Here is a 23,008-nt window from a genome sequence, read left to right on the forward strand (position 1 = left end):
ACTTAGAGTGAAACACACGAAATAGAGAAATAGAAAATAACAAATAAGAGATACTATAATATGTAATTAAGTATTTTTATAAAGTAGTGGCCAAGAATTTTCTAGAAATTATAAAAGATGAATTCTCAAATTCAGGAAATATAGGGAGTCCTACTCAGGACACGTAAGTAAAAATCTACATCCAAGCCCATCATGGTGAAAGTACCAAAGGCAGGAACACCTTAAAAGAAGTCAGTGTTAGCCGAAGATAAAAGTTATTTGGGGATGTGGTTATTTGTGCAGATACCAAAAGATGGAATGCCATTATGTGTTTATTTTCATTCACTCTGATTTTCTGAGTTTAAATAGTTTTAGAGCAAAAATTCGTACTGGGATAAACCTGTAGTATAATGTTCATGTCAAACCTACTTAAAAATTAATACCCATTAGTGTAGTCGTGGAGAAGGCAATGGCAACCCACTCCAGCACTCTTGGCTGGAAAATCCCATGGACGGAGGAGCCTGGTGGGCTGCAGTCCATGGAGTCGCGAAGAGTTGGACACGACTGAACGACTTCACTTTCAGTTTTCACTCTCATGCATTGGAGAAGGAAATGGCAACCCACTCCAGTGTTCTGCCTGGAGAATCCCAGGGACGGTGGAGCCTGGTGGGCTGCTGTCTATGGGGTCGCACAGAGTCGGACACGACTGAAGAGACTTAGCAGCAGCAGCAGTATAGTTGTAAAATGTGAGCCGGTTCTTTGTAAACTATGGATGGGCACATACTGAAAGCAAAGATCTTGAGCCCTTTGCTTCTAGTTTCCCATGATGAGGAGGAGGATGAGGCTGCCTGCAGCTCAGCAGTCACTTAGGAACTCTTCTTAGCTGTGGGAAAATGGCAGGTAAACAAGACAGGCGTGTACCTTGCTCACTAGGAGTATGTATTCAGTCAAGGAAGACAGATAATAAGTGAGCAAGGAATAGGTGCACATGGAGGTTAAGTTCTTTGAGAAAAATAAGAACAGCGACTAGTGGTAGGCAGGGCAGGGGTTAGGCAGCTCTCAGCAGTGTGGGTGAGCAAGCGGGGAGACGCTCCTGAGAAAGTAGTGTCTGCGTCAGGTGCTGAGGAGGAGCAGCCACCCACTGTGCAAAGACCGAGCCTTCCAGACGGGGACATGGTGCCTCGGAAGCCTCTGAGGAATGAGTGGGTGAGTAAGGACAAGAGTGATGGGAAAGAGGGTCAGAGAGATAAGCAGAGGCCTCCGAGTGTCCGCACAGTAAATTCTTGAAGAAACTCAGCGTTCTCCTGAAAAGACATCCACAGAAGATCACACAAAAGATTAAACAGTGAAATGATGCCACTAAAACCATGATTATATTAATACAAGGCCTTAGGGGTGGATTTATTTACTTCATAAGCCTGGATTTTAAATTGTAAGGTAGTGTGATACAAAGTTTCTAAGAATTCTCCTCTAGACACTGAACAAGGTGGTACCAAGTGTACCACCTTGAATACAGGAATTTCTTCAGTAGTTATCAGTTGAGTGTGCACTTACTGAGTACCCGCCATGTGCTTAGTGCCACAAAGTAAACAAGTAGTAAAATCAGTCTTGATATCCCCAGAGAGCTTTCAGCCTAATAAAGAGAAAAGGCAGGTAATACAGATCAGTGTCATATGAAACAGAGTAATAAATGCTGTACTTCCAGGCACACTGGAAGTTTGTGGGAATGCATGGGTGGGGTTTATCAGGGAGAGCCTCATTTGAACTACACTCTGAAAGGTAAATATGACTCTATCAAAGCTAAGAGTAAGGGCCGTTGAGTATGGCATGTACAGCACATTGAGACTTTAAGTTGTCGTGTCAAGCATAGTTTTTGCCTTTGTGATAAAGGATGATAAAAATAAAGTTCTGCTTTCAAGTAAATACATAATATGTCAGGTGGTGATGAGTGCGTGAGAGGAAAGTAAAGCCATACATCTGGGGACCAGGGTGGGGGTTGCTAGTTTAGAGTGACCAGACAAGGCCTTCCTGGGGCCTCATTTGAGCAGAAATCCTGATAAAGTGAAGGAGCGAGCCACTTGGCTATCTGAGGGCAGAGGGAACACTAAGGGCCAATACCTTGGGGCAGGAACGTGCTGGGCAGGTTCAAAGAACAGCCAGGAGGTCTCTGTAGGCATGCAGTGGGAGGGGGAGATGCAGGCCATGCATCCGAGCAGTGGGCAAGGCTGGGTTCTGTGACGCTGAAGGTCATGGTAAGAGCTATAGGTTTCCCCTAAAAGAGGTGGGAGCCACCAGAGAGTTTCAGACCAAGAAACGATACTGACTGACTCCTGAAGGCAGTTCCTGTGGTTCCTGGGAGAACAGATTGTAGGTGCTGAGGGTGGAAGAGGCAGCCTGGTGAGGAGGGTGGAGAAACCCAGGAGCAGTAAGAGATTGGAAGGGGCCTGGAAGCTGTGTGAAGTGATGAGAACTGATGCTTGGAGGCTCTGGGGAGCTTGTATCACTGAAAGGGGACTAGTGATAAAATCAAGCTGGAATTTAAGAAAAATAATTAGCAATCTTTATGATGAATTGGGTGAAAGAGACATTATTCTACAATTGATTGTGGTTGGAAATAATTTGCTTCTGTATTTTTATGAATATCAAGAAAGAAAAGAACAGTTTGTTGGAAGACATCAAAAGACTAAAGCAGGACAAACAAGCTCTTGAAGTAGACTTGGAAAAAGTGAAGAAAGAGAGAGACCAAGCCAAAGACCAGATTGCTTACGCTACAGGTAAAAGTCTGAGCTGAGACGGCTCACCTGCATACTCTTAACTGTTCTCGTCTTGAGTTAAGTAATAGCAGTTGGATAGTATAATCAAAATGCTATTCCTTGAAGTGTAGTATAATTTTAGAAGCTTTTAAAATATTAGTTACTAATAGGTATGTGCATTTGATTGGTTTTAGCATCAATGATTACAAGATCAAAGAAAATCATGGATTACTTTGAATTTGTGGCATCACATACTTAGTTGTTTATAGTCATCTCAGGTAGACTGTGACTTTTCAGGGTATGGCCCCTCTTTTTATCTCTTGAGTCTGAAACATATGCTCTCAAATATTTGCCAAATGAACAAATAACATTGTACTATGTTGTAGAAAACACACAGACGGATACGGCATACCTCACTGGGGAAAACAAAGGAGAGTAAAATAAGAAAGCAGAAAAGTTTAACATTAGAAATAAACATGAGGATGCTAATGAGGATTTCAGAGAAGAGTGGCATTTGAGCTGGGTCCTGACAGATTCATAGGTAAAGAAATGGAGAGGCCCGGAATTCTACATTTATTTTCATAGAAATGACTTTACTTTTATAATGAAAGTCATTGGAAAAACTGTTAATCAAGAATTTCTAGATGCCAGCTTTGCTACAAGTTTGATGATGTGGACTGTGAGCACAGTCTTCATCCTCCTTCACTAATACACTAAATTGGACACAACCTTACAAAAAAAACAAGTTTTTTGCCTCTTTCTTAATAGTGCTTGCATTAGAGAGGCATTGGTTTTCATTTAAAATCTTTTCATTTAGTTTATTCCCACATTTTGAAAAATTATAATTAAGTTATTGAATTACTTGATCTTATAGGTGAAAAATTATATGAAATAAAAATTATAGAAGAAACCCATAAACAAGAAATCAGTCGTCTGCAAAAAAGATTACAGTGGTATGCCGAAAATCAGGAACTTCTAGATAAAGATGCAGTTCGGCTTAAAGAAGCAAATGAAGAAATTGAGAAGCTGAAACTTGAGGTAACAGATCATTTCAGAATGTATTTCTATAGAAGAACCCTGTTATCCTCAACACTTCTTCATAGGCTTGTGTCATTGAATCAATATACTTGAAATTCTTTTAATTACAGTGTCGGGTGGACTTTGGTTTGTGTTTATTTGTGTAGTCTATTTTAGATTAAGAATACAGGCAGCTCTCTGTATCCACAAGTTCCCTATCCAGCAGATTCATTCAACCATGGATTAAAAATATTCAGAGAAAACAGAATGTCTAAAAGCAGAATTTGCTGCACAGTGGCAACTATTTTCATAGCATTTACATTGTTTTAGGTATTACAAATAATCTAGAGATGATTTAAAGTATACAGGAAAAAAGTGAAAGTTGGTCAGTCATGTCTGATGCGACCCCATGGACTGTATGTGCCCTGCCAGGCTCCTCTGTCCATGGAATTCTCCAGGCGAAAATACTAGAGCTTGCTATTTCCTTCTCCAAGGGACCTTCCCAACCCAGGGATTGAGCCCAAACCTCCTGCATTGTGGGCAGATTCTTTACTATCTGAGCCACCAGGGAAGCCCAATGTAGAGATGATTTAAAGTTTACAGGAGTTACATGAAAACTCTACACCATTTTGTAAAAGGGGCTTGAGCATCCTTGGATCTTAGTATCTGTGGGGATTGGGAACCAGTACCTGGCCCACCCCCTCCCATTACCAGGGCATGATGATAAATCCAAGCTCCTTATCACAGCCTGTGAGGTTCCCCACGTGGTCTGGATGCACCCTGCCTCTCCAGCCCTATCTGTACTGCCCTTCCCCAGTCACTCTCCTCCAACCACAGCGGACCTCCCTCTGCTTCCCGAGCATGCTGTCACTTTGGCCTGAAGAGACCTGGCCTGCATTCTTCCCGTGTCTCACTGTTTGTTTCAGCTCTGATTTCTACTCCCCAGAAAGATCTTCCTGACCTCTTTATCTAATATAGCTACTAGTCCTGCCCCCCTGACTCTTTCTTTCTCATTCTTTCACTTTATTTTCTTTGTAGTACTTGTTATGCTCAGAAGTTACTGATTTACTTCATTAGCTCATCAGAGCTCTCCTTCCATTAGGACATAAGCCCCGTGAAAGTAGGCGTCTGGCTTGTCTTGTTTGCTCTCTGTGTCTCCAGCACAGCGCCCTGAAATGAACTCCCATCACGCTTCCCTCTTGAGGTCTCCCTGCTGTGTTTCAAGCGTATGTTTCTCAACATGGTCTTTCCTTATTGGTAGGTTGAGAAGCTGAAAGCTGAATCTGGAAATCCATCCATCCAGCAGAAGATACGTTTAAAAGAAAAAGCAGCTGATACCAAAAAAATTCAGGATCTAGAGCGACAGGTATGTGTTCAGGGTAAATTTTCATTAAGATATTTTATATACAGTGCATTTTTGTTTTTTGTTTTAGAAGCTTCTATACAGTGTAGTCAGCTTGCAAGCTTTTAGTGTTATTCACTCATTTTAATATAGAACTGCCTCTGCTTTCAACTTTGAATACAGTATTCAGAGTAACAATTTATAAAAGCAGGAAACAAAATCATTTTATATAATCTGCAGTTCTATGAAGAAAGAAATTTTTAAAGTCATGTCTCGTTAGGTGGTAGATCTACTGATGAAAGGTTGTTTGCATCCCAACTCTGTTTGACATCCAGGACGAAAGAAACAGAACTTTGACACTCGGGGTGTAGAGCTAGGATCCTTTCTCCTGAAGAAGGATAGGTGAGAGAGGAGGGCAGGGTAGGAGACCCTTCAGTTGGGAGTGTGTTAGTAGCGCTTGGGAAGTCTTGTGGGATGCTCTGGAAACCAAACATCCAGCCTCCCAGAGAGCTGGCCACAACTTTGAGCTCTTGCTCACACTATTTGTGTGTGTGCACACTCAGTCATGTCCAACTCTTTGTATAGTGACGCTTATTAGGATAAAGTTTTTCATTTTCATTGAAATAGTTACTTTGTAAGCAGGAATACTAATTAACTTTTCCTTAAGTTTTTAAAACCTTCTGTAATGTAGTGTTTGTATTCATAACTAAATATTAAAATTAGAACTTCAGCCCTGTTCATAAGGACACATCATGCTGTAGTTGTGACACTTAGATACACAGCTATTATTCCATCACAAACCTGAAACTGTGAGGTCATCGCTGGGCTGAATATCATCCCCATTTTAGAAGAAGAAGAAGGAAAACTGGGCAAAAAATTAGCTTTGTTAATTTTACAGGACCTGTTAGATTAAAAGGTATGATTTGGTAGTTTGGTTCAGTGGCCACAAAAGGAGGAAGGAGGTGGTTTGAAGAGCTAGAAATATTCTGAAATAACTATCGTCCAGGATTGTTTGACTTTTTTCCCCCAGTGCTTAAGACTTAGATTAGCCCACATAGAAGAGGCCATCCAGAATTGTGAGAAAAGACCAAAGGAACCACTTCTGCACTAGATGACTTAATTTTAAGAGAATACTGTGGAACCAAACATATAAGAGTAAAAAAATAAAACAGCTTAAAAACAAAATTAAGGTTTGAAATGGTGACGCATATTGACAGCAGTACAACATTTATAAAAGTAACCTCCCTCTTTTACTAGCACTTTCATTAAAAATTTATTGGTTTATCGGATTAGAGCTTTCTAACATATTATGCATTAATATTTTGTATAGTTTGCTACAGGTGCATTTCAAATCCTACTCTCTTCCCATGAGCAGATGTTTCTATCCTAATGATTGTTCTTAATATATATTTTATAATCAAGGTATATCACAATATATTCAGAATCATTTTGAGCTGCATTCTGAAATAGTTTATAGAATAAAACATCCTTTTTTCTAAATAGTACATAAGGAAAAGTGGGGCTAATTGTATGCATGTTAATAGTCAAAATTTCAGGTTATGTGCATTCATTCATGCTTATTTAATGGTATATTCAGTAGTTTAATTTCCAGTGAGATTTTTTTTTAATTGTATAATAGAGCCGCACTGATAACAGTGACCAAAGAAGAATATTAAAAAGCCAGATTAAAGAAGATAGAAATAAAATTAGTTTTCCACCAGAAATGTAGTATACATTTTAAAATATCAAAATCAGATTGAAAACACTGTTTAACATTTGAATGAATGTATTAATTATAGACATGTTAAATCCATTTTTAAAAACTAGTTTCTTTTTTAATTTATATTTTAGTTGAAGGATAATTGCTTTATAGAATTTTGTTGTTTTCTGCCAAATATGGTCTCTTTTTAATATACATAGAATGAATGTATATATGTGTATACCTTTATATGCTTACATCTAATCTAGATTTTTAATACCAGAGGAAGCAAAACTGAAAATTTTGCAGATGAAATTATCAGTATTTATATCTGGATATATTCCACTTGACATCTGTGTACATTTATGTACATATCGATGTACGTATCTGTGTACATTTATGAGTGTGGAAGCAGTCTTCAGTTATGGAAATATTTGCTGTTAACTTTGCAAATGGTGTTACCTTTAAGAACCTACTCCAAGCCAGGCTTCAGCAATATGTGAACCGTGAACTTGCAGATGTTCAAGCTGGTTTTAGAAAAGGCAGAGGAACCAGAGATCAAATTGCCAGCATCTGCTGGATCATCAAAAAAGCAAGAGAGTTCTAGAAAAACGTCTATTTCTGCTTTATTGATTATGCCAAAGCCTTTGACTGTGTGAATCACAATAAACTGTGGAAAATTCTGAAAGTGATGGGAATACCAGACCACCTGACCTGCCTCTTGAGAAGCCTATATGCAGGTCAGGAAGCAACAGTTAGAACTGGACATGGAACAACAGACTAGTTCAAAATAGGAAAAGGAGTACGTCAAGGCTGTATATTGGCACCCTGCTTATTTAACTTCTATGCAGAGTACATTCTGAGAAACGCTGGACTGGAAGAAGCACAAGCTGGAATCAAGATTGGCAGGAGAAATATCAATAACCTCAGATATGCAGATGACACCACCCTTATGGCAGGAAGTGAAGAGGAACTAAAAAGCCTCTTGATGAAAGTGAAAGAGGAAGTGAGAAAGTTGGCTTAAAGCTCAACATTCAGAAAACGAAGATCATGGCATCTGGTCCCATCACTTCATGGGAAATAGATGGGGAAACAGTGGAAACAATGTCAGACTTTATTTTGGGGGGCCCCAAATCACTGCAGATGGTGATTGCAACCATGAAATTAAAAGACGCTTACTCCTTGGAAGGAAAGTTATGACCAACCTAGATAGCATGTTCAAAAGCAGAGATATTACTTTGCCAACAAAGGTTGGTCTAGTCAAGGCTATGGTTTTTCCTGCGGTCATGTATGGATGTGAGAGTTGGACTGTAAAGAAGGCTGAGCGCTGAAGAATTGATACTTTTGAACTGTGGTGTTTGGAGAAGACTCTTGAGAGTCCCTTGGACTGCAAGGAGATCCAACCAGTCCATCCTAAAGGAGACCAGTCCTGGGTGTTCATTGGAAGGACTGATGCTGAGGCTGAAACTCCAATACTTTGGCCACCTCATGTGAAGAATTGACTCATTGGAAAAGACCCTGATGCTGAGAGGGATTGGGGGCAGGAGGAGAAGGGGACGACAGAGGATGAGATGGTTGGATGGCATCACCGACTCAATGGACATGAGTTTGGGTGAACTCTGGGAGTTGGTGATGGACAGGGAGGCCTGGTGTGCTGCAATTCATGGAATCACAAAGAGTCAGACATGACTGAGCGACTGAACTGAACTGAAGGACTAATAGTCTAGGAACAGGATTTGGAAAGGTGGTTTTTGAGACCAGATCATAATAAAACCATTATCAGGCCCACTTCACATGCTGGCCACTCTGCTTGTCACTGAGATAAATGTCATCTGATCCTCACTTAATTGCATGAACACCATGAAATCAGTATTGTTTTCTTCCTGTTTTACCAGTGAGGTAGAGATTTAGATTGAGGAGTATAATAGGAGGTCACAAGATCTATTTCAAATAAATATAAGAGGGTTTCTGTAAATTAATCAATTAAATTAGACATTATACTCTAGTGTTTTTTAATCAGATAATCTAGATTTGAAATTTGAAACTTGTGTTACTGTACATTTGATTCAGTCTTGAGATGTAATATAAACATCTCTTTGAAATCTAAACATGGCTAATATAATCTAAATGTGTGCATTAAACTGCTTAATTTTAACATATTTGTGACTTTAAATGCATACTACAATATTTCACTAGGTTAAGGAAATGGAAGGAATTCTAAAGAGACGATACCCCAATTCTTTGCCAGCTTTAATACTGGCTGCATCAGCAGCTGGTGATATAGCAGATAGAAATACAGTGGAGTTTATGGAAAAAAGGATAAAAAAACTAGAAGCTGATCTGGAGGGCAGAGATGAAGAAGCAAAGAAAAGCCTTCGTACCATGGAACAGCAGTTTCAGAAAATGAAGGTAAGTGCCAGGTTAGCCATGGAGGTGGGCTCTGAGGTGTGCCATGGGAGCTGAGAGCTTCTTAGAATGAGACAGAAGAGTATGTCTTGGGGTAGGGCAGTGGGGAGCGGTGCAGAGACCAAATAGAGAAATGAATTCCAACCCCTCCCTTTTGATCTGTCTAAATTTTCCCAACTTTTTCCTTTTTCCAGTCCGTATCTCATCCCACTTCTGCCTCTGCTCATTTTTGGCCACTTCTTCCTTTCATTTCTGATTCCCAGTGCATATCAAGTGTTCAGTTGCCTTCGCATGTGCTCTTCCTTCTTCTGAAATAGCCCAGTTTCCACTTATCCCCAAATTCACACACACCCCTCAAGGCTGAACTTGAATGTGCTCTCTCTCTGCCGTCTTCTCCCCCTCCCTCAAGGCCTCCAGACACACTCTGGTACCTCATCCCCTCTGCCGTGTGTTCATAGGCCCGTTACCAGTTACCACAGGACATTGAAACTTGGCATGTCTCTCTCACCAGGCTATGAACTGTTGGAATGCAGGAACTCAATTTATCTGTAGGGTCTGACGCAGTGCCGGCAGTTGTAGCTCAATAAATATTCATTGAATGAATGAACAAAATTCTTATCATGCCTCCCTCCTTGGCCTGGACTGTTAGGTTATTTTGTTAATTTAGCTCTAGTATGCAAATTCTAGTCTGACTTCGGTGAAATTTCTAAATTGATGTTAAGCCGTTGAAAATGCGCTATTTCTTATAGACGTTAGTATCCCCGACTGCTTTGCCTATTTATCCTCAGGGAGAATAGTTTGTCAATTTGCATAGAGAAGGGTACACAGTAATGGTGAGACTTAAAATAAGTTTTAGAATACGAAAATGTGTGATTGAATGTCATGAAACAACATACAGCATTATGAAATTATATAACATATATTGAGAATATGTAATGGAATGCCCATCAAAGATTAGGACTTCAACACATTTGACTGACTCAAGGAGCATGGATTTGGAGGCATCAGAATATATGGTGGGTCCCTGAATGAAGGAAAAGGCAGAGCCTGGGAGAGTTCAGGGCTTCGGTAACTAATGAAGCATTTAGCAGCGGTCTGTTGTTGCATGGATTCTTTTCTGCAGATTCAGTATGAGCAGAGACTGGAGGAACAGGAGCAGTTACTTGCTTGCAAATTGAAGGAGGCAGCCCAGAACCAACAGGACAACTCCTCAAGGGCTAAAGCACTGGAGAAGGAACTGGATGATGTTAAGGAAGCCCATCAGATTACCATAAGAAATCTTGAAGCTGAAATAGATGTTCTTAAACATCAGAATGCTGAATTGGAACTCAAGAAGACTGAGAAGGATGATAAAGATTTCCAGTCCATAGAGTTCCAGGTGGAGCAGGCTCACTCTAAAGCTAAACTGGTCAGGCTCAATGAGGAGCTGGCTGCAAAGGGGAGAGAGATACAGGACCTTTCCAAAACTGTGGAGCGACTTCAGAAGGAGAGGAGAAAGATGCTCTCTAACCAGCACTCTAAGGCTCGAGAGGAAATGACTGCCAAAAGGGTGAAGAAAGATGGTTTGTACGCTGGCAAAGGAAATGCTGACTCCTCTGGAACCCTAGAGGGCAAACTTTACCAACCACATTCTTTTACTGATTCCCACGTTTCAGAGGTTTTACAAGAAAACTGCAGATTGAAAAATGAAGTGGCGAGATTAACTGTGGAGGGGAATGAGCTGAAGATGAAATCTGAAGCTACAGTGAATCAATTTGAAAACACCATGAAAAGGTAAAAAAAAAAAAAATGAATTTGTCAGTATGTAGGGACATAGAAAGAAAAATTTAAAAATCTTAAGATGTATTTCCCTGGGTAATTAGTTTGACCCTGAACTAAATTTATAAACCAAAATTTAAGAACCTGTATAACATGGCATTTCTTATCCAGGAGATCTTCCCCGACCCCATGGATCGAACCTGGTTCTCCCACATTGCAGGTAGATTCTTTACCATCTGAGCCACCAGGGAAGCCCCTTGAACCAAATTCACAAGACAAATTTTAAGAAGCTGTATAACATGGCTAAGTGTAGATCTGTTTAAGGGTTGGATTTCCTACCTGTTGCAAGCTGAGATTCTCATGAACTGAAATCTTCATGTGAACCCCATCCTTCCTGCCCAGTCTTGTCTCTCTGCACATATCCAAATGGTGTTAGTAAGCTGACCCATCTCTATAAATTTATGGTTGTGGTAGGCAGATGGCTGTCAGAAAATAGCTCCTGTTAAAACCACTTGATATCCTATGAGGAAACGGTGCTCTTTTCCAAAATAACTCTTCAAATTAATCTTGTTGTCACATCAGTTCATACCTTGAAGAACTTCTCTACTTAATCCCTTTCTTTCTCAGAATCTCCAAGAACCATCTCCTGTCTCTCTCCTCTGAGCCTTCTTACAGGCTCACATCTTTTTCACCCAATCAAACCAAGTTCTTGTCCTCTTTCTGCCTTTCAGGACCAGATTTCCCACAGGTCGCCCCTCGTATTTCCGCCTGACTTGCTCTAAGCATGGTCTGATCCTCACACTGTTGATGTTGGTCTCTGGAGAACGTTTCTCAGTCAGTGGAGTTTTCTCCGTTAACACTGTGGAGACAGTATGGATTGCACTGCTTTTCCTGAAAGGGTTTCCTCTCAGTCTCCATGACGTACCAGCTCTCACTAAAGCTCCTTTTCTGCTGCTTTTAAGTGACTCCTGAATCTTTTTCATTCTCCTGCCTCAAAAATCTGACTTTGTTACAAAGTTGGCTTTTGACTGTCTGTTCTCTGCTCCTTCTTTGCTAAACTCATCATTCTTTATGGCTTCTATGAACCTGACTCCTAGATTTTACTTTTCAAGTCTTATTTTCTTCCCTGAGTTCAGATGTTAAATCTGAAAATTTGCTGGATTGTTCCTCTTGGAATCAGTAATATTTCAATTTTTTTTCCTCTTTTTTACATGTAAAGTAATCCCCCCTTCCAGCATCGCTGTCTGTGTCTGTGACCATACTTTTTCAATTTCCAGGCCCAGCTTTACCACCTTTATTCCTTGGGTTGACGGTCTGTGGGGTGCTTCCTTATAATACTTATTTTCCTTTCTTCCTCCTTTTATTAGTGTGGCACACTTGGTTTACTAGGCAGTTGGCCCACCCTGATCTCCCCGATTTCAGTTTCTGCCTCCCCTGATCATCTTGCTTAAAAACCATTAATATTCTTTAGTACTCCTGTGTCTGAATCACTGTCCTCCAGTGACTCCCAACTTTCCCAAACGTCAAGACTAAATTTCTGTCCCTGGCATCTCAAGTCCCATCACCATTCTAATCGTGCTCTATCAAGAGTTGTGTTACTTGCCAAGTTTCTTCCCTGCCGTTTGCTCATTCACGTTTCATTTTCTAGGAAAAATATTACCCAGAGCTTCTTAGAAATTTCCTGCTCCCACCTCCAACTCCTGTATAACTTATGTACCAAGAAAGCACTGTCATACACCACCTTACAGCTTCTTGAGAACTGATGTAAGATTATACTTCTTTTGCAACTTGTAGGCAATAATAGGTCTGAATATGAAGTTCAACGTAAGGTTTAGAGTGTATAAAACGTGTAGTTTAATGTTTGTGAAGCAACATACTAATTATGAAGTTATATAACATATTGAGAATATATAACATTATGCCCTTCAGAGATTAGAATTTCAATACACTTGACTAGGGCTTCCCACATGTCTCAATAGTAAAGAATTCACCTGCCACTCCAGGAGACACAGGTTTGATCCCTAGGTTGGGATATGCCCTGGAAAAGGGAAGGGCAACTGACTCCAGTGTTCTTGCCTGGGAAATCCCACAGACAGAGGAGCCTGGCGGGCTATAATCCATGGGGTCGCAAAGAGTTGGACACACACACACACCTGACTAAATTAAGGAACACAGAGTTGGAAGCATCAGAATGAGTAGTGAGTGCCTGAATGAAGGAAGAGATAGGACCTGGCAGAGTGCAGGGAGAATAAGCAGAAGAAGCACCTAACAAATGCTTATTGACTGATAGGCAGCCGTATCACTTCCAAATTGAAACCTTGACTCTTTGTCCTGAATATGGTAGTAGTAATGAAGCCAGTTGAAAAGAATCGTGTTGTTTAGTCATTCAGTCACGTCTGACTCTCTGCGACCCCATGGACTGCAGCACACCAGGCTTCCCTGTCCTTCACTATCTCCTGGAGTTTGCTCAGATTCATGTCCATTGAGCCGGTGATGCCATCCAACCATCTCATCCTCTGTCATCCCCTTCTTCTCCTGCCCTCCATCTTTCCCAGTATCAGGGTCTTTTCAAATGAGTCAGCTCTTCACATCAGGTGGCCAAAGTATTGGAGCTTCAGCATCAGTCCTTCCAATGAATATTCAGGGTTGATTTCTTTTACGATTGACTGGTTTGATTTCCTTGTTGTCTAAGAGACTCTGAAGAGTCTTCCCCAGCACCATAGTTTGAAAGCATCAGTTCTTTGGCGCTCAGCCTTCTTTATGGTCCAACTCTCACATCTATACAATACTACTGGAAAAACCATAGCTTTGACTATCTGGACCTTTGTCAGCAAAGTGACATCTCCAAAGATAATTTAAAATTCAGATTTTCCTGTAAATTTTCCTAGACATAATTTTTTAGTGTTGTTAGTCTGTTTCTTAGATAGCTCTGAACTGGAGATGTGAAAAGTAACCTCTCTTCTTTTGGCTGTTTTTTACTATAGCTCAGTTATATCATGGGTACTTTAGACTTTTATGCTTGTCCTAGGACCCTAATAACAGTGTTTCAGTGAAGAAGTATTCATATAGTCAAATAAGCAACTGATATGTTTGTTTATAGTTTGGGAATTGCCATATTAATAAGTATCAACAGTGATTGCTAAATATCTGCTTTCAATAAAATTGTGTCATTTTTTAATAATTTTTCCAATAATAGAGGAAATGTTTATCTGTAAGAAATGTCCCGCTTTTTAGTCATAACTTTGCCATTTACTGAACTGCCGCTGAATGCATAAATTTTGTCACAGAGACAAATGAGCAGTCTCTCACATTTAATGGTCCAATTAGGTTCAGACTACCTTATGTCCTAAGAATTACCATAAAGATCATTTTATTCGCACAACCTGGAGCTAGCTGTGAAGTTATGCGTGGGCCAAAAACTGGTGAGTGTTGCCTAGAGACAAAGCATTTGAGAATCTAAAGAATTGGGGCAGTAAATCTGAATTTATCTTAACAGGTAAAATAACAAGCTCTTTGCCTTAAATCCAGACAACATTTAGAGCCTTTGTTTCTCTCAAAGTGCCCCAGGCTGGTGGTGGTGTCCAGCTCTGCTGGGCTCAAACCCCAGCTCTACAATTTACTGACCTAGGACCGCAGACGTATCACTCTTTCCCGCACTCAAGTTTGCCTTTATAAAACTGAGTAAATAAGAGCAAGCTCACGGAGTGGCTGTAAGAATTCCTAGGCAGTAATGTCCAAAGCACCGAGCACAGCGCAGTAGATACTGGTGCCTTTTCTCCGTTTGCTTCTTTAATCTCCAGGCTTATACTGTTTATTGGCTAACTGAATTAGAGGTTGAAGAACCACTTTTATGTGTGGTTTTCTTTAATTTGCTCTAAAGATTCAAGGAAGAGACTGCAGCACACATCACATCTCTCAAAGCATCTCATCAGAGGGAAGTAGAGAAACTCCTTTGCCAAAATGCAGTTGAAAATTCTTCTTCCAAAGTAGCTGAACTAAATCGTAAAATAGCAACTCAGGAGGTAGGTGACTTTAATAAACTTTGACTGGAATGTGATTTTTTTTTTTTCAAGATCGTTGCCAATGTATCTGGAAGTACTTAACTTCACTGCTTGAGGTTGGTGATAGAAATGAGAAATTATCATTGCTTTTTTTTTTAATAGGAGTTGACACCCTTACCATACATGTGTTTAACTATTCAGCTTTACTGTTATACATCTAAATAAGTGTTTTTGCAATTTCGTCCCTATATTTCTCAAAATAGTCTTTCTCCTAAGTGGGTTGTAATAAGTGGTTCAGGGATAAATTGAATGTGATTAGGACCTTAGCACTTGAGCCTGTGTTGAACCATCTCCCTTCACCCGAAGTCCAAACTGACAAGTCACTCTTCTTTCCTGTTTTGCATTAAATAATATTTCCTAGCCATTCAGGCACAGGGGATAAAGTAATGAACAGAGACATGTACATAATTCTAGTCAATATGAAGCATAGTCATCTGAGAATTATGACAGGGCGTGCTGACAGTTCATCTGCATTTCCTCAAGGGTGTTGTTCTTCTTGGATAGTATATATGTTAGCTTCTGATATTTACCAGTGTCAGCTATGTGGCCTGTCTTCTATGACTTTTGAAAATTGAAAAAAAATCATTAAAAGAGAACTTTCAACTTACTTTCAAATGAGGTATCTAAGAAAAAAGAAAAGAAAGCAAATATGGCAAAACACTAGCAGTGGATAATTCAAGTTGAAGAATATATGAATGTTCCATGTGCCCTTCATCTTTTCTGTAGGTTTTAATTCTAAAAACCAAGCTGGGTAGAGGGGGGTACTTCAAGAAATAATTCTCTCATGACCACCTCTCCCACCCATAATAGTTTAACAGCATCTTCATTAAAAAGAAATCCATCAGTTGTAGAAGTTTGAGCATGGACAAGATATGAGATATGAAATTACTGTAAATTTTCTTTTATGTAAAAACACTATTGTTAGATTCAGGCAATTTTAAAATAGGATCCTTTTAATTTGTTTAACACATACAAAGGTCATTAGTTCACTTTCCTATATTTTTCAAATGTTCATGGAAAAACGTGACTAACACAGTACTGCTAACATAATTTCCTAGGTACTTATAAAATATTTTCAAAATCAAGTCAATGAGCTGCAGAGTAAGCAAGAGTCTCTTGTAGTTTCTCAAGTTCGAGAAGAAATCCTACAGAAAGAGGTAAGAAATAGCCAAAGTATTGGGCTAACTAACATAAGCTTCTCAGCCATTTCAATCATATAGTCCTGCATAATTTTTTAATTTAAATGTACAAATGGAGATAACTCAGAAATGTCTGTCATGTCAAGAAAATATTAATATGTCCCCATATGAAGCTCAAATACCAATTAAATTATTTATGTTTATATTTTTTAAGATTTTCTGGGGAGTGGGGAAATGGGGCAGGTTTGGTTTGGTTGTTTTGATTTTTTAGGAGGTAAAATTGTATAGTTAAGGCCATTTCTGCAATAAGTAGTAAGATTATTTAGTTAAGAAAAAGGTAAGTAAATCATTATGACAGTAATGCTGGATCATCAAGAACAATACCATTACAGGAAATAGGGCTTTCTGGAAACTCACCATTTTGACTACTCTGAGATCCTTTTGATTCTAGAAAGTATGAAAAGTCAGATAAACTGTGCATTCTGTTCTTTGAAGCTTATACATCATTTTTAAAAAATTATTCGAGGGCTTATTAAATCACATGATAAAAGTAAAACTTAAAACTGAATTGCATCATGGAAAAATTAATGTAAACTACTCCACAGTCACACAACTATCCACTTAAACATCTTGTTCTAGGAGCTGAAGGACTGTAGTTGAACACTCTGTATACTTTTCACTGTTGAAAATATACATAAACTTCGTTGTATAAGTAATAAACTTACAGAACCTCACAGACCTGAAGTAACATTTTTAGGAAAGCAGTAAAAGGAAATATGTGTTTGCCAGATGAAGAGGAAGATCAATTTTGGTCAAGTTACCGTGTTCTTAGTTTGGAAATAGCTAAATATTTTGAAAATAGAAAAGCTGTAACACATGATTTCCAAGCCTGTTTAACTAGAAGACTAAGGAAATCACTTCGTTTCCTGAATAAAGCTAATGACAATCCGCCTTTTGATATGGACTGTACTTACAATAGCTGTTTTACAGAGCTTATTTATCCCACCTCTAATAACCCTCTAAAGGTCCTCTCTGATGGCCTGTGTGTTATGAACCATTTCGTCTCAGGCCAGTGGGAACATGAACCGTTTCTAGCCTGTGTAAGCTCCAGGAATTGCTCAGATTACTGTTTGTAGTGACTCCAAAATTGCCTCCAGCCAACACACTAGGTCGCCATAGAGCTCATCTTGTTTGTTTCCCCTCTCTCATGAATTGCAGTCCTGCAGTGCCATTAGCCAATGCTTGAAAATCGTTGTCTCATATATTGACTGGATTCTCTGGGTGTTTAAGAAATGTGTTGCTGTCGTGTACTGCACCATGGCCTCGAGTGAAAGCACACTGTGTACGTATCAAAAGTGGTGAATTCTGGTTTTTGACTGCTTGATTTTTAAAGCAGTTTCATAGAGCTATAAGAAAACACTGAGTAATTTCAATTTTTTCAACATAGTTCAAGTCAGTTGTTGGACCTTTTTAGGTTCCTTTAATAGTGTCATATTTACCCGGATTTTTTTGTGACCCTTGATTCCACATTGATTCTTTGTGCATTTGAGTCAGGTTTGCTTTGGCAGAGATGGTTCTTCACCAGTCAGCTCAGCTTGGGTCTCTGGGTGTGTCTGCTGGTCGTATCCTTGGCTGCGTTGGCCTTGCTTTCAGGGTCTGTTTTTGGGCAGCGCCACTGCCTGAGCTCTGAAGTTGGGGCAAGAGGGATGCCACTGACAGAGTACAGTTGGGCGGGATTTCTGGTTTGATTTCCATACCTAAGTGAAGCTATTTCCTAGCCTGTATCCACAGTACCAGGGGTGGCTTATGATCACTGTATGGCTAAATGTTTACTTGAACCTACATTTTATAATAGGAGTCAAAATTATAATAATGATAGTTACTGTTTATTAAGGGTTTCCTGTATACTAGGTACTGTTTATGGCACCTCACTCCAGTACTCTTGCCTGGAAAATCCGGTGGACAGAGGAGCCTGGTAGGCTGCAGTCCATGGGGTCGCTACTAGTCAGACACGACTGAGCAACTTCACTTTCACTTTCATGCGTTGGAGAAGGAAATGGCAACCCACTCCAGTGTTCTTGCCTGGAGAATCCCAGGGACGGGGGAGCCTGGTGGGCCGCCGTCTATGGGGTGGCACAGAGTCAGGCACAACTGAAGCGACTTAGCAGTAGCAGTAGGCACTGTTTTAAGTGTTCCGTGTCGTTCTCACAATAACCCAAAAGAGTCAGTACTGTTATTCCCATTTTATACACGAAGAAACTGATGGTAAGAAAAATGAAATAACTTACCTGAGGTGGTGGTGGTTGTTCAGTCCCTAAGTCATGTCCGACTCTTTGTGACCCCATCAACTGCAGCACGCCAGGCTTTCCTGTCCTTCACTATCTCCCTGAGTTTGCTCAAGCTCATATCCATTGAGTCAGTGACGCCGTCCAGCCATCTCATCCTCTGTTGTCCCCTTTTCCTCTTGCCTTCCATCTTTCCCAGCCAATGAGTTGGTTCTCTCATCAGGTGGTTAAAGTAAACTGAGGTTACCAGGCCATAACTGAAATACCAGCATAGGACTCAGGACCTCTGGCTCCAGGTTCAAGGCTCTCGGTTACTTTACTTTTTCACCAGTCCCCTGTCATTGGACATTCAGGTTGTTGCCAGGTTTTCCTGTAGTGTTCAAGGAGCAGGAAGCATTTTTTTTAACCTCACACCTTTCTTTTTTTTTTTTAGGTGTTTGGATTATTTAGCAAATGGATATGATAAGAACTTTAGACAGTATACATTTTGGATGTTGTTTGGTCCCAGGAATATTGAGATTTGTGTGTGTGTGTGTGTGTGTGTGTTTTAAAGCAGGAAACACTTTTGATCATGCGTCTTTCCTTATGTATCCAGTTGCCTCCAATGGACATACTCACTAAAAATTCACTAAAATATAAGAATTTTTTTAAAGACTCAACTTTAATTATACTCTTAAAGGTGCTTTGTAAGAGGTACAAATGAAGGAACGTTATCTCTATTCTTTGTCTAGAACCAAGTCTCTGAATTTATGTAATTTACAAACAAATGTTTAATCTTTGAGAGGTGACTCCATTGATTTATTCATGGATGATCATTAAGCACCTACTCTCTGCTGTGCGCAGCTGTAGGAGCTAGGAAAACTGAAGAGGACAAAGACAAAATCCCAGTTCTCATGGAGCTTATCCGGAGAAGGCAATGGCACCCCACTCCAGTACTCTTGCCTGGAAAATCCCATGGACGGAGGAGCCTGGTAGGCTGCAGTCCATGGGGTCGCGAAGAGTCAGACACGACTAAGCGACTTCACTTTCACTTTTCACTTTCATGCATTGGAGAAGGAAATGGCAACCCACTCCAGTGTTCTTGCCTGGAGAATCCCAGGGACGGGGTAGCCTGGTGAGTTGCCGTCTATGGGGTCGCAGAGTTGGACACAACTGAAAGCTAAGTTGGACACTTAGCAGCAGCGTCAGCATGGAGCTTATATTTTGTTTGGGTAATGAGACCATAAACAAATATAAATTCTGATAAAAAAGATCAACTGAGTCAACATTTGTAAAGTACTTAGCATAGCGCCCAGCCCACAATACTGCCATAACTCATTACTGCTTATCCTTTGAGACTCAGTTCAGACACACCTGCCTCCGATTGAGAATCCTGCAGCCACCTCTCCTTCAGGATACATGTCCCTCACTCACCACCTTACTGTGCACACATCTGTCCACCGCAACATATCATGTCATTCACTCACCTGCTCCTTCCTCTAGACTAGAACTTTCCTGGTGTACCCAGAATGGGTTACCTGTGGTCACAAGATAATGGTGACTGGAAAGGTGGTCTGAAAACAAACTCAGTCAGTTTTCAATCATTAAGATGTTTGTAGAAGATGAAGTGATATTTGACTAATACATGTATGACAGTGCCTCTGACAACTTTCTTAGTTCAATAATCATTGCTTGTTTTGTTTTGGGGTAGTTTTTGTTTGCAGGGGTTTGTTTTTTACAATTTTGTTTTAGACAAGATTTTTTTGCCCACCACTCAACACCATGGCGTGGTATGTACAACATCTTCCCACCCTTTCTGTAAGTCATCCCCATTAAGGTCTGTTTATTTATTTGGTCACTGGTGATATCCAGGATGGCCTACATTTAAACTGTTTAGATTTGCAACTGATTTAATTTGCTTATATTTTCACATTTTTTAAACTAACCTCAGAAGAGTATATTGGCTTTTTTTTTTTTAAGTATTATTGGTATTTTTAGGTACTAGATGGTTCCTTGTAAAACACGATTGTTAACTTTATCCATTTTCATTTGCTTGTTAATTATTTTTCATTGTGATAACAGTTGGCAGGTTATTGTAATTATATGGTATAAAGAGTGCTATTGCTTTATGAAGTGCAATATAGAGATCCCTCATATCACCTCCATTTCACTCCCTGGTGCCATAAAAATTTTACCTTTTTTTTTTTCTGGGCCATGACATGAAAAAGGAGGTGCTGTGCTAGACCGCCACCTCTGTGAGAACAGGGACTGTGCACTCCAGAGCCTAAGACACAGCCAGCGCAGAAGGAGTTCAGCACTTACTTATCTCTGTTCATATGTGTATGTTCCCATGCTGAATGAATTATTATAAGTTATAAGATGATAAGAACTAGAAGAGAATTACAAATAGAATTATAGGAGGTTGACATATTTATTCAACTTTCTGTGTGCTTTAAATGTATTATTTAATCCAAAAAGTAGTCACACTATTAACATATACTTTGTAGCAAGGCTGAATACATCAAAGAAAGTGCCCAACTTAATTTTGAGCACTACAGCCAGCCTGCATACCTAGGAGGGAGAAAGTGGTCCAGTCATCTGGAACCTTTTCAAATATGAAGTCAGTTTAGGGCTAGGATGAGCCTTTACTTTCTGGACCAAAGAAATGAAAGCTATTACTCTAACAACTCCAGATACCTTTGATGTTAACAAGAAGGCTCTGGTCTAAAGAAATTTTATACAAAGAATATGCAGTGAATGGTCTTACTTCTAATGATTGCCAGTGGAAAATGAATTATTTCCTTGTTATAATTTCCCATTTATTTTATGTCTCTTTTAAAAGATAAATTTATTTATTTTAATTGGAGGCTAATTACTTTACAGTATTGTAGTGGTTTTGCCATACATTGACATGAATGCCCCATATCTCAACTTTAGATTACAAAACTCTTGGAAGAATTGAGAGAAGCCAAAGAAAATCATACACCGGAGATGAAACATTTTATGGTCTTAGAAAAGAAAATCAAACAGATGGAAATGAGACATGAGCAAAGAGAACAGGAGCTTCAGCAGGTAAATTAGTAAATCATATTTACATATTTGTACAGTTCTTCACAGTTAAGTACTTCCAGTTTACTATGTTTTTGTCATCCCTAACAGATTACTTCTTTCAGAATGTTTTCATTATATATTGGTTTTATTATAGATAAATGTATACCTTTTAAGAGAAAATAAGACTAATTCTCAAATACGTGAAGATTGGTTCACCTTATATCTAGAAAAATAGAGAAACAGCTTTTGTATTATGTTCTTAATCATTGATGAATGCCTAAAAGATAGGCATTTTACCCTGGGAGTAGAACTCTTGGGAACCATCTTACATATTTAAGTCATTTCAATAAACAGCTCATACAGCTCTGTATCAAAAAAGCAAGACAATCAAACATTGGCAGAAGATCTAAATAGATACTTCATCAAAGAACATATTCAGATGGCCAAAAGGGAAAGAAAAGATGCTCAGCATCACTAATAACCAAAGAAATGCAAATCAAATCTGCAGTGAGATAGCGCCTCTTACCAGAATGGCCATCATGAAAGTGTACACACAGTAAGTGCCGGAAAGGGTGTGGAGAAAAGGGGACTCTCACATGCTGTTAGTGGGAATGTAAATTGGCACAACCACTCTGGAGAACAGTAGGGAGGTTCCTTAAAAAGCTAAACATTGAAATACTGTATGACCCAGCAATCCCACTCCTGGGCATATATCTGAAGAAAACCATAATTCAAAAAGCTACATGCACCCCTGTGTTCATTGCAGCACTATTTACAATAGCCAAGATAGGGAAGCAACCTAAATGTCCATCAACAGAGGAATGGATAAAGAAGATATGGTACATACATACAATGGAATATTACTCAGCCATAAGAAAGAACAAAGTAATACCATTTGCAACAACACTGATGAACCTAGAGATTATCATACCAAGTGAACCAAGTCAGAGAAAGAAAGATATCTTACTATATTGCTTGTATGTGGAATCTAAAAAAATGATACAAATGAACGTATTTACAAAACAGACTTTCAAAAACAAACTTATGGTTACCAAAGGGGAAATGTGATATAAGAGAGGGATAAATTAGGAGTTGGGGATTACTGTAGGCACACCACTACATATATAACCAATAGGGACCTACTGTATAGCACAGAGAATTCTACTCAGTATTCTATAGTAACCTATACAGAAAAAAAATCTGAAAAAGAAAGAATATTTGTATAGGTATGATGAATCACTTTCAGTACACCTGAAACTAACACAGCATTGTAAATCAACTACTCCAATAAAATTGCAAACTCAGAACTGAGGGCAGCTTCCAAATAGCAAGAAAAACCACAGGTTTAAAGGGTCCCTTTCACACCTGACTGAAAATACTAAATTTCTTCCATAATTTCAGTTCTGAAAAAAAAACCGCAAGACCAAAAAAAATACTACCATGTAGCTTCTTACAAACATCTCTACTAATCTAGCAAGCAAGTGTCCACTAGAAAATGCAAAGGTTTCACTATATGTGGTGCTAGAGCAATCTTTTGAC

The 23,008-nt window shown here is 39.4% G+C and overlaps 1 protein-coding gene across 7 annotated transcripts in view; it reads left to right on the forward strand.

Moving 5' to 3' along the window:
- The window catches only part of CEP162 (centrosomal protein 162), a 95,469-nt gene that overhangs the window by 67,402 nt on the left and 5,059 nt on the right, over nt 1-23,008 (forward strand). For 6 of the 7 annotated variants that reach the window (XM_060419237.1, XM_042253433.1, XM_042253434.2 and 3 more), the window contains 8 exons: nt 2,627-2,753; nt 3,607-3,770; nt 5,011-5,115; nt 8,987-9,199; nt 10,320-10,969; nt 14,835-14,976; nt 16,074-16,172; nt 21,356-21,490. In XM_060419237.1, coding sequence (XP_060275220.1) covers nt 2,627-2,753; nt 3,607-3,770; nt 5,011-5,115; nt 8,987-9,199; nt 10,320-10,969; nt 14,835-14,976; nt 16,074-16,172; nt 21,356-21,490 — 1,635 coding nt within the window. The remainder of the gene's footprint in view (nt 1-2,626; nt 2,754-3,606; nt 3,771-5,010; nt 5,116-8,986; nt 9,200-10,319; nt 10,970-14,834; nt 14,977-16,073; nt 16,173-21,355; nt 21,491-23,008) is intronic. The other variant, XM_060419236.1, reaches the window with a different exon arrangement.

This window comes from Ovis aries, chromosome 8 (genome assembly GCF_016772045.2).
Source record: "Ovis aries strain OAR_USU_Benz2616 breed Rambouillet chromosome 8, ARS-UI_Ramb_v3.0, whole genome shotgun sequence".
Taxonomy (NCBI): domain Eukaryota; kingdom Metazoa; phylum Chordata; class Mammalia; order Artiodactyla; family Bovidae; genus Ovis; species Ovis aries.